This window comes from Phoxinus phoxinus (genome assembly GCF_949152265.1).
Source record: "Phoxinus phoxinus genome assembly, chromosome: 1".
Classification (NCBI taxonomy): Eukaryota; Metazoa; Chordata; class Actinopteri; order Cypriniformes; family Leuciscidae; genus Phoxinus; species Phoxinus phoxinus.
In genome coordinates, this window is record NC_136876.1 from 27,335,155 (window position 1) to 27,347,771 (window position 12,617).

At 39.9% G+C, this 12,617-nt stretch overlaps 1 protein-coding gene across 17 annotated transcripts in view; it reads right to left on the reverse strand.

Moving 5' to 3' along the window:
- Positions 1 to 12,617, reverse strand: part of shank1 (SH3 and multiple ankyrin repeat domains 1) — a 72,704-nt gene that overhangs the window by 20,986 nt on the left and 39,101 nt on the right. For all 17 annotated transcript variants that reach the window (XR_013797601.1, XR_013797602.1, XR_013797603.1 and 14 more), the window contains exons 16-19: positions 4,561 to 4,643; positions 3,756 to 3,880; positions 3,356 to 3,491; positions 3,182 to 3,262 (exon numbers count right to left, since the gene is read on the reverse strand). Coding sequence is in view for 3 of the 17 variants with exons in the window: in XM_079612768.1 (XP_079468894.1) it covers positions 3,182 to 3,262; positions 3,356 to 3,491; positions 3,756 to 3,880; positions 4,561 to 4,643 (425 nt within the window). In the remaining 14 variants the exon portion in view is untranslated. The remainder of the gene's footprint in view (positions 1 to 3,181; positions 3,263 to 3,355; positions 3,492 to 3,755; positions 3,881 to 4,560; positions 4,644 to 12,617) is intronic.

The following is a 12,617-nucleotide window of genomic DNA, read 5'->3' on the forward strand; positions in this document are numbered from 1 at the left end:
TCGCCAGTAGAACGATGATCTCTTTCCGCAAGACAGGGGCGTCCACTGACCACACGGGTGAAGTGGCGGCCCCTGAACTTGGGAGGCCGGCGTGCAAACTGAATTGCATAGCCGAACCGTATGGCGCGGATGAGCCATCGGGGCGGACCCGGAAGCCCTAACCAGGCTTCTAGAAACAGTCCCAACGAGTCCACCCGAACCACCGGCGTACCCGCAGAGGGGCAGCGAGGTGGCAGGCAAGGACCCGGCTCTGGAGGCGTTGTAGCGACCAAGAGCGGGGTCTGGAACTTGACACCAACCTGCTTCCACCGAGGGGCAGACGGCAGAGAGGGCCCGTAAGCCCTCAGCGGCAAGCGATGGTCGCTGAAGCGCCGTCACACCAGCACCAGAGGATCTTCTTCCCAGAAAGAGGACTCGTTGATTTATTTATTTTTTAACCAGAGGCAAAGAACAGCAGCTCACAGAGAGACACACCGGATAGCTCCGAAGCAAAAAGCACTGATGCAATGTTTACTTCCGCCTTTTATACCCGCGCTGGTAGGCAGGTCGCGGAATACAAATCTTGCATGCCAATTGGCTCGTTTTTTAATTCTCTCGAAGGCAATTGGCTCCCTAGCGTGATCCCAATTCGTCAGGGAACTCCCCCGAGGACACGTCGGAGTTCCCAGGACGAAAGGGAACATAATAATATGCTGATTTGGAGCCCAAGAAACATTTATTATTATTATCATCATCAATGTTGCAAACAGTTGTGCTGCTTAATTTTTTGCATTAAAGTTTTGCATTTACAATGCATTTATTTGAAATATAAAGTATAAAGTCTGGTGCATTTTGATAACTTTTTGATCAATAGCATATCCTTGCTGAATAAATAAAAAATCTTACTGACAGCAAACTTTTGAACAGTATTGCAGATATATTGGGCTATTTTAATTATTGGACTGGTATTGATGTGATATTGATGTGTCCGTCTCCACTAAATATACATTTGTGTAAATATTACTACGGTAAGTACCTAGAACAAAACTCTGAATACCATGTGAAGATTCAAAACCATTAACTAGGCAAACTGGCAGGCAACATCTAGTTCCTGCTTAGAAGTGTTAGTTGAAAACCTGACTATGTTTCCTGACGGACTGATTAAAACCTGTACATCCAGATTTCCTGCATAGAAGCCAGCCAATCTGATTGAGTGCTTTAATCAGCACTCACTATTACTGAATGGCATTACCCTCACACTAACCCTGACTACTGAATTATGGGAACTGGGCTGAGGAGAGCGTTGAGCATCTACAGTAGACAGTGCCACAAGGGCTCTAAGCTCTGAGAATATTGCTGGTTCTGAAGAGAAGTGAGAAGGGTAAACTATGCGTAAATGCACTACAAAGGCAATGTACCCTATTGGTCTTGATTTTGGTTTGAAAAGTTAATAGAGGAAGGTCGGTGTACACATCGATTTGTAGGTGGACCATTGAAATGAAATGATCTAGTCTGATTCCATTGATGTTATAGAAGCCTGATTGGTAAACTAGATGACTGTAAGTGATGGTGACACCTTGAGCCAGTACATACTGCGCCTCTCTAACAATGCCCATCACCCGCTGTGTTAATAGTGACCCGCACAGTGCTCAGGAACCCGTTTCCCTGACAGCCTTAAGGGAGGTGTTTTAGATCGAGGTTTAGGGTTAAAGCTAAGAGTAGTTGCAGGTGGAGGATTGAGGGATAAGGTGGAAGGCAGGGGAGATATAAGGGTTAGGAGGGGACAGTTTTTTGGGGGGTTACCTGTAGTGGGGGTGCTGGTAGTGACAGTGTGGAACTTCTGAAAGAACAGTGAAAGAACATTCTTAATGCTGTCTGTCTCTCTCTCTCTCTCTATTTATTTTGCTCTCTATATCTATGCCATCCTGTTCATACACTTCCCTCCATCATATTGTAGTTCCTTTTAGTGTATCACTGTGATAGTTTACTCTTCGATTCACTCCCATCCCTCCCCCTTCTGACCATTCAAACTATTCCATTTGGCTCTTTCATCCTCTCTTGAATTCCTCTCTTCACTGTCCTCTCTCTTTCTCTCTCTCTCTCTAAGCCTTCTTGTTCTGTCCTCTAGTGCAGTGATTCCCAACCAAGGGTAGGCAAACGCCAAGGATTACATGAGCAGGGAGTGCTTAAAAATGTTTTGCTTTTCATGTCACTACCAAAACAATGTGTGTTTTAGTCCATTGGCTGAGACTGATTTTAACCACACCCCTACATTTTTGATCAGGAAATATTCTTGGGTAGCCTCTCTTTCATTGTAGATAGGTACCATCACATGGATGTTTTGTCTAAAATAAAGTATACTGAATTATCAACTAAGATGATATTATAGTGTTTGGTTCAATGTATATTTAAACTAACGAATCCTTAACTTTGAAATCAGTATGATTAGTAAAAAAAATAGATGTAGATGTAGATGTAAACAAAATATGAATAGGTCATTATCAGCCATCTTATAAAATTATTTATTATTGTGTTTCGGTAGTAACAAATTTGGGGAGAGGAAAAATATTCCACATTTTTTTAAATTATACAATATGATATTTCACAATATGAAATACAATATGATATTTAACTGCAAAATTACTAGAAATGTGTACCTTAGATATTATACATTTTGCATACATACAAAATGTGTGGAAAGAGACACCTATACTTTTATTCAGCAAGGATGCATTACATGCATACAAATTACAGTAAAGACATTTATAATGTTATGAAATATTTCAAATAACTGCTGTTCTTTCTATTCATCAAAGTATCCTGATATTTTTGTATTATTAATTTCTACAACAATACTAAACAGCACAACTGTTTTCAACATTGATAATAAATTACATTTGAAAAATCAATATAATAAAACCGTTATAATATTTCACAATATTACTGTTTACTGTATTTTGATCAAATTAATGCAGCCTTGGTGAACATAAAGTGACTTTTTTTTAAATGAAAAAGTATATTTTAAACAGTAGTGTATGTTATAGATTTCGGTGTCACTTCATTAAACCATTCGTGGTTTGTGTTGATGAAGGGGTACTTCAGTCATACTGAGGGGCTGTAGGGGCCAAAAAAGGTTGGGAAACACTGCTCTAGCTTTTTTTATCCCTTCATTTTTTCTATCCGTGCATTTCACAAGCCTTACCCATCTCTTCCAGTTCTGATGTCATGGATTTGGAGCGCAGTGCGATAGCTGGTGTGCTCAGTCTTTTACTCTGCTGGGGGACTGTGTGAAGAGAGAGAGTCACCAGTGTCATGATCATCACCACCATCATTATGCTTCACTGATGTCTTTGCTGTGTGAATTTGTATCTCTTACTTTTCTTTCTGACCCCTTCCTCCATATCAGGGTTCCGGGTAACCATGACAACCTTGACCATGAGACTGTTGCCACCTTGTCTGATCATATTGACCACCTGCCTGTGTCCCACCTTAACCACATTCTGACCATTCACCTAGAAAAGAGAAAGAAACAATATACATAGAGAGAGAGAGAGAGAGAGAGAGAGAGAGAGAGAGAGAGAGAGAGAGAGAGAGAGAGAGAGAGAGAGAGAGAGAGAGAGAGAGAGAGAGAGAGAGAGAGAGAGAGAGAGAGAGAGAGAGAGAGAGAGAGAGAGAGAGAGAGACCTTAAGTAATAAGGAAAATTCTAGAGAAACATCAAGTAATGATACAGAGGGAAGAACAGAATACAAGTTCCATGATGCAGATCTGCGGACACCTCGATAAGGAAGTCTCCCATTCGCAGACCAGCTCTCCAAGCCACGCCGCCCTCGTCGACAGACTCAAGGTACTGCAGTGCTGGAAAGGCTGGGGTGGGAGTGAACTCTTCTATAGGGGTCTGAGCTAAAAAAAGAGAAGACATTTATACAATCAGTCTAGCGTGCTTACTGCTTATCCAAACATTTTTATTGAGGTTTACAATACATGGACAATTATAAGCAAGTAACACTGATTAATGATGAAAGATGTTTTTGTCAAATGGCAACGGCATAACTGTGTGTGTGTGTGTGTGTGTGTGTGTGTGTGTGTGTGTGTGTGTGTGTGTGTGAGTGCGTGCGTGCGTGCGTGCGTGCGTGCGTGCGTGCGTGCGTGCGTGCGTGCGTGCGTGCGTGCGTGCGTGCGTGCGTGCGTGAGAGAGCGAAAGAACAAAAGTGAATGTACCCTCTCTTATGCAGTGTGTGAATTATTCAATGACTTTCAGGGGGGTTAACTTCTTGAGTAGTTTTTGGGACACAGTCAGTTAATGTCACACACAACCCAATTATGTTTTGCCACAACCCATCAACTTGAATAATATTAAAATATGGTTTAAAAGATGTTTTAAATGAAAACAGGAGTTTTTTGATGTATGTTTGATATATTGTGATGATCCTGTTAATGAGTAAATATTTAGTGCACAATGACTAAGTTTTGAGGCTTAAAAAAAGTATATGCTTTTAAATCCCCCAACCTGATTTTGACTTTCTCTGGAGGGTTCATGGAACCCTGTAAAAACCCCTACTACATTGGCCCTCTGCTCTTACCCTTGGCTCCTCTCAGGACAAAGCCAAAACCCTCATTGTCTTTTTTCTGCAGGAGGACTGTCTTCTCCTTGATTATGTAGTCACTGAAAGAAAGAAAGAAAGAAAGAAAGAAAGAAAGAAAGAAAGAAAGAAAGAAAGAAAGAAAGAAAGAAAGAAAGAAAGAAAGAAAGAAAGAAAGAAAGAAAGAAAGAAAGAAAGAAAGAAAGAAAGGATAGAGAGATTGCGATAGAAGAGGCAGATAAAAGAAGAGAGAAGAGATGGTAAATATCTCCACTGCATCAGGAAAACACTTAATTCCTGAACAAGAGGAGGAGTTGGCGGGGGGAGAGTCAGAGGCTAAAGTAAAGCAGAGTACAGTCTATGAACCATAGACTGTAAAAAAGTGTTTTATACAACTATGAACGAATACATTACAAGACAGCCTGTACTGACTCTTTAAAGGCGAAGTGCATATATATCTCATATATATATATATATATATATATATATATATATATATGTCAAATATCAGTGGAAAAATATTTAAAATATGTATAATAGGTTTGTAGGCGTGGCATGGCATTTTCACTGTCACACAAGATAAAAATGAATGTAATTAGTATTGTCATCATTTAAAATGCAGTAAATAGTTAAACATTTCTCTGTCTTACATGGACCTGTTGATTTTGCTTTGTTATAAGATTTTACATTTTTTGGAGCCAAATCCCCCAAAAATGGTGATGGTTCAATAAATTACAACTTTTATAAATTAAAAAAGCATACAAATTTTACAAGTGTCTATTTTAGTTAATGGCAATCATTTTTTCATCCATATATTTCTAAAAGCGTATACGTATAGGTACTTGATACATTTTGACACTGAAAACCATGCCCTCCGGTGTGACACCATATCCTGATTATAATCAGGCAATTCCACTGACAAGTTTCATTAATTGAAGGACCCCATTCAAGGTCATGTTACTGAAGCCCCCAGCCCTGTGAAGCACATGATATGTGCACATGGTAAGTTTTGTTCAAATATTTTACTTTTTTTGGAATCACTATAAAAGTGTTCAGTTTTGTTTGTTCTTTGGTGCGACACCCCTTCATTCTTAATTATTGCTGTCACACCATAGGACACATTTCAGTAAAAAAAAAAAAGTAAAACAGTCAAAGAATTGACAGAGTTAGAGACCCCTCATATTTTCTCCAACATCAGACTTCACACAACATATGTATTTTTTGGAGTAATAATAACTGCAGATAAACCTAGTGAGAAGCATTTCAATTTGCAGCAGAATTCTGTTATAAACCATAGATATAAGATCAAATAGCGATGACGTGGAAACCAGGAGAAACATTGTCCGCTGAACGAACAAGTTAAAGGCTTTTCAGTACACAAATCACCAACATTCACCATGGATTTAATGTAGTAACAGTAACGCTAACTGTAACCATGGTATTATGGCAAATGTTTTTACATAACCAGTATTCATTTCAGGGTTCATACAACCTTTTGAAGGTGAAATTCAAGCACTTTTCATGGACTTTGAAGTGCTTCACACTTTTTCCAGTACTTCAAAGCTCTAAATAATATTATCCGATGTAAATGTTATTTTTAATGTGATGACCAAATATAAAAATTTTCTTTGTAAAAATTTGGTTTTTGCATGTTACTGTTGTTAATAAAAGTTAATTTTATCTGCATCTCAACTCAAGCTCAGTGCTTTTACTGTCAAATATGCATTTCCAAGAAAAAGCCGCTGGCTCTGGTGACTGACTTATTTCCCACTCCAGTTCTGGATGGGACATTCTGTTCAACAAATCTGCGATGTTATATTGTGTCATGTTTATCAAAAAAACAAAAACAAACCTAGACTCCACTTCATTGATACTAGTATAGAATTATGTTGAACTTTTTTCTTGTACAAACAGACGCTGTATTAAGCAGTATTAAAGTATTAAATAGAAAATGAAATGTCTGTGTATTTGACAAATATTGCATTTATTTCACTTCAGCTGTCATAGTACACAGCGTGAGTGTCATTACAAGAAGCACAAAGTGTCCGGCATCATTTGTCAGTTTTTAGGTCCTGTGCACGGCAACTCTCGCCGATCGGTTACATCCAGCCACAGCCGATGTCGAATCAAAAGACTGTAAAAAAATAACATGAACACATCTCACGTCTTAAAAAAATAATAATACAGAATCGATACTGGTAGTCGATTCCTTTCCTGGAGTCGATTCCGACACTAGGGCTATTAAGAGTAGCGGTAGTTCTGGCAGGTCACGTTAGTAAAGCTTGCATCAGCTGACTCTCAGCTGATCCACATCTACCTATAGGAATACGACGCCCATCACTGTATACATATATAAGCTCCTTCAGTATTATCAGCAGCTATCGCGTTTCTCAGGAGCGAATTACCCTCCTCCATCCCCAGCTCCTCCTGTCGCCCAGTCAGGATTTGGCATTCTGATTCGCCTTGAATCAGAATAAATTCTTGAATTATGTTGTACTTAAAAATCTTGAATTAATTATATTTGCATACATTCATATTGGTTCGTTTCTGTTTACCCCAAGGGGGGTTAATGCTGCTCTCTCCATGCTAGGCTGCATGAATGCGCAGGAAGTTCTCGCCCAGAACGGAACCACACCGCCAATCCAAACTGTATGCTAATTGTCAATCATATTTGACGATAGTGGTCCTGACAGAACTAAATATAATACATAGAGTATAAACAAGTTTGGTAGCAGTACACTTCCTGCTCATGTAATACTGATAGTTCTGTCCCACTAGTGGCTTCCTTTTACAGCAGAGCCCCTCTGACTGACTCCACAGCTTTGTTTACAATACTCTGGCATCCGTGTTCTTGAGTCAACAAGTGCACAGCAGTTCAGAACACAATATCCCATCCGTTAGCTCTGTGTTTAGGAGACTTATCCAACAGTATTCTCTCATTGCCCGAGGACCAGAGGAGAGGGACCAGGGGGACAGACCAAGTCAATGCAAAACACAACACAACAGCAGGTCAGACCACACATGGCGATTCTCCTTCTCTAAACAGCATAACAAGAAAAATTTGGCGGGAAACCAGTCAACAAGGCTTGATTTGAAGGCTGTCTGAAGTTCATCCATTGGACAAACCTTCACAACATTGTGCCAATCTTGAATGTAGATCAAACGTCACACAGCAGTGGATGGGGCAGGACAAGTCCACTCACATCAATAACACAATCTTACTGTTGTGTAGTTGGGAAAGAGGCTGCAGATCTTCTATGTGATGCTTGCGTGTGCAATGGGCACTGCAAGTAAGATGTTGGCAGTTGCCTAAGCGACGGACAGAACTAGATATAGGAACTAGCCAGACTAATATGTACAGTAGACATGCACAGTGAGTGATACAGTACACACACTTGGCAGCCATATTGAACAGAATTAGTCATACCAATGTTCACCTAGATGGGATCTCAGCAACACACCCAAGCATAATGTTTTCAAAAGCAAACCAGATTATGCTGGGCCAAGAACATAACTGGTCACAGCAAGAATATATATATAAAAAATGCCAAATGCCTGGTTGTTATGTCTGAGATCACATCTATATTTAGACAAAGGTTGTTTGCTCTGAATGGTAAAAGGTTTGCAGATATTTGCACACATACACACACACACACACATATATGTATATGTGTGTGTTTACATTATGATCTTTTCACAAGACAAACAATCTACAACAAATAGATGTATATATATATATATATATATATATATATATAAAAAAACAGGTATATGTGCAAGTAAAACAATAAACAGCCATTTTAATTTTGGAAAGCAAGATAGATGTGTTTATCCTCCTTAATGAGTGAATTAAGATTCTGAGTATTCCAGAATGATTCATGAGCGGTCGAAATGATTTACATTTTCTTTTGTCATTATATACCTCACTGTCATTCAGTCACTGGTCTGATATATATGTGAATGTGTGAAGTCAGTAGTCAGTTATGCTGATGGTATAGGTTTCAGTGAGTTAGATGAGTCAGTTATTGTGTTAGTGAGTCAGTATGGTTGTTTGTCCAACAGTGTCTCTGTCCATGAGTCATATGGCCAGTGATTTCATGAATCATGTGCAGCAGCTCTGATAAATGGCATCAGAAATACTTCCTTCATGCTATACAGCTCCAAACTCGCTGCAGGTGTGCACATATATTATCATGTACACTACAGGCACATATGGTAAATACACTGGACATGTGAGCGTATTTAACTCACTCTCCTAGAATGCCCTTAGCTGACCTGGGTTGAAAACAACGGAAGTTCATATTTTAAAGGTTCCTAATTTTGTTTAGGAGGTCTCCTACAACAGGTTTACATGCATCAAAAGTTAAAAAAAAAATATATATATATATTTTTTTTTTTTCTTCTCATAATAAACATTGCACATCACCACATTATTCAACTTGTGGATTAATCTCTAAAGTCTCTCTAAATCCCTCCGTTCCGCGAGCCTGCTCTGCTCTGATTGGCCAGATGGCTCAGTCTGTTGTGACAATAATGACAGTAATGATGACGTCGATTTTACAATATCAATCTGAGCGCGAGTCCAATGATAATACATTGGAAGAAGAACTAGTTATTGAACCCGAACCTCCATCGCAAGGAGTTTCTCTATGAAAGTAAAAGAGTAGCAAAACTCGAGAGCACGTAGATGTGAATTTGAGAACTTAATATAAATATTTGTACTTGTATGCTAAAATTTACACTCACAGCTCTGATGTGAAAACCTGCAAAATAAAAATCTGAAGTTGAATGTTGAAATTTGTACTTGCAGACAATAGTCACAAACCTGTATTCTGAATTTGAAGCTGCAGACAAGTAGTCATAGATGTGTAAAATGCCATTCACAAAAATACAATGACAGACACAAACGTGTAATATATATTTGCACTTCTTCTTACATTCATATTCCCAGTACAACCTCAAATAGGCACTTGCAACTCCTCAAATCTGTCACAAGAAGTTCAAATTTCGCGCCTTGACTTTTGCTACTCTTTTCGCGATATATGAGGTGCAAAACTGACTTGTGCACTTGCAGCTCAGTGGCGGCGCGAGAGAAGGGGGGGCCGGGGGTGTTTAAAGGTGCCGTTTTATTGGCTAGCGCACAGCCAATGACTTCTATTGTACGTGATGATGTCACGAAACTCGCCTCCTCGTGGACGATCTGATGGAGAACAGCGGCCTTGCGAATCGGCTTTGGCCGCGACTCTGGAGGACTTGGAGTTACGTTTTTCTTTAAGAAAAGAGCAAAGAACGGCACTTAAGTCATTCTTAAAAAAGGAAGAAGTGTTCGGAGTTTTGCTGGACCGGATCTTTGCCGCTCTGACTGATCCCGCCCCTCGGATTAAGGGAGTCTATGGAGAGTTGCCAGACTAAACATCTTGATGTAAGTCTGGCTTGCCAGGCTAACTCAAAGGCACTTCAGAGTCGATTCTTTCTTTTGGGAGACAATAATTGTATTTATCGTGAACTTTCGACTTTACAACTTTCCAGAACGTTTACATTCACAAACAACTATTTTATACACTGCATGAAAGGGAATATTCAAAAAACCATGACAGGGACACTTTAATTCTGCAAGTTCCACATTTACAGTGCAATACATTTCTGCATAGATTTATTTGCTGTAAAACAAAGGAGAAAATTAGCAAATTAATACACACAGATGAACAAATCAAATAACGCATGTTATTTTAAACTATGTTGAGTTTGACACACTGAGCCCACAAACGCTGCTTTTTCATGTTTTTTCCCACAAACTTCTGTTGAGACTGCTCAGTTTGCAACATGGCTGGTAAAAAAAAACAAGGCAAAACTGACCCTAGCCACTACACTGCCTAATGGGTGGTTGAAAACTCTTCGGGTCTGTAAAGGTTTGCCACAAAAATGTTCTAGTATAAAGGCAGTGCTAAAAGCACAAAAGTTAATGCCGTTAACTTTAAACTTTTTTCAGCAAATGTCTCAGCATGTAAATATTAGTATGAAAATAAAAAGATTCAACAACTGAGGCATAAACTGAACAGGTTTTACAGACTTTTGACATGAATGGAATAATGAGTCTGTGAACAGGGGGGCGCAATATCAAAAGTAGCAGTCGGTCTGTGGTGTGACCAGCAGCTGCTTAGTGCATCTCATCCTCATGGACTGCAGCATATTTGCAAGTTCACACGTCTGGGGCAACACATGGTTACACGTGGTTTGGCACTGCAAGGACGATCAGCTGTCCTTCCTGTCTCCCTGTAGCAGTCTTACATTACGGACATTGCAGGTTATTGCTCAGTTTACTGCACATCTGCAGTCCTCATGCCTCTTGCAGCATGTCTATAGCATGTTCATATCAGGGATACCCTGGGTATCTTTCTCATGGTGTTTCTCTGAGACAGTAGAAAGGTCTCTCTAGTCCCCTGCAACTGTGTAACTTATTGTAACCTCAATTGTCTACTACTGCATGTAAACTGATATGGTCGCTTTCACAGATAAGGCTTAAGCTAGTCCCATAACGCATATTTGTGCTGTTTTAACTGAAAGCAACTTGCACTGATATATCTTAAAATATGTCAGTGCCATTGTTTAGTCTCAAGATGCACATCAGTGTTTTTTTTTCTAAGGCACGTTTAAAAACTACTTAAGTGCCCTAATTTAACTAAGACCTAAAATCCTGGTTTAATCTAAACCCTGTCTGTAAAACCAGGCTTTAGTGTCTGTTCCACAGGTACATGAGCTATAATTGTTTATGGTTCATCGAACAAGCATGAAAAACATTGTTTAAACCCTTTCCAATAAAGATCTGTAAAGCTTATTTGGATTTTATTATTTATTGGATTATTTGGAAAGATGTTATTTAAAATACAGTATCCTGAAGGGATGTTTCTTTTTTGCTGACTTTAAATACTGTAGTATCAAGTAAACGTGCCACTTTCCAGACAGATTATCTGTCTTGCATGTTTGCTTGCAATGCAAGCCTGTGTGACACGAGCGTGTATGTCCAGTGCCAATCAGGTGCTGCAGAAATATTGTTTCAACTGTACCATACTGTACCCACATGCTGATAGTCACACTGTACACAGGCTCAGCCCTCAACCCACTCCATCTGTTCATTTCTCGCTCTCTCTCCTCTCGCTCTCTCTCCTCTCTCTCTCTCCTTGAATGCTTCTGAACTCCAGTCTCCATCTAAAAGCCAAATGTAAAAGCTTTCAGTGAACCTCTTAAATAACACAAACCCGAGGCCAGGGGTCGCTCATATCTCCCTGTGAACTCTTTCAGTTACTCCTCTGTGTGTCACCTCCTACCCTGCTTTCTATCTCAGTCCTCTCTTCTCTCCAATAGTCCGTCCGCACTCCTCCTCACATATCTTCCATCGCGCCTGCATAGAGGGATGCCAATGGTGGCCATTCTCCATATCACCCACTCATCCCTGCCCAGATCGAAAACAAGCCAGGAATGAATTGATGTGCAGAAAGTGATGGTCTCGCTTCAAGTTGGCACACCCTTTTTAAAGTTATAGACACCTCACAACCCACTGAACCTCTCTGCCACACACATCTCGCCATCATCTCTCTCTCCTCTTTGGGCATTAAGTTCTCCTATGAAGTGATACAGACACAGCTAATAAAGTGGCCGCATCTGTAACTACTGAAGCCTACACAATCTCAATGTACAACTATTAAGACGTCACACAATCCTTATGGTGACAAAACAACACTTGCAACACCACATGATGAAGAACGGTTGTCTTTGTTGAACTTTGGGAGTTTTAACCAAAGACAGGTCTAATAAGAGCCACCACATGATAACATCACTGAACAGCACAAAAAAATGCAGAACGGACACTGTACAAGATCATCAGCACCACATCAAACTAAACACACGCAGCAGGGGTTACGAGAAACCAGCGCAAAAGTCCCCAAGTGAACAATCATTCTTAATTCCTCGAATGTACACATGCAAATCACACACACACAGTGTGCATGATCACACACACAGTAGAAAACCCAACAGCATCAATCCCTTCCAGTGAAGCT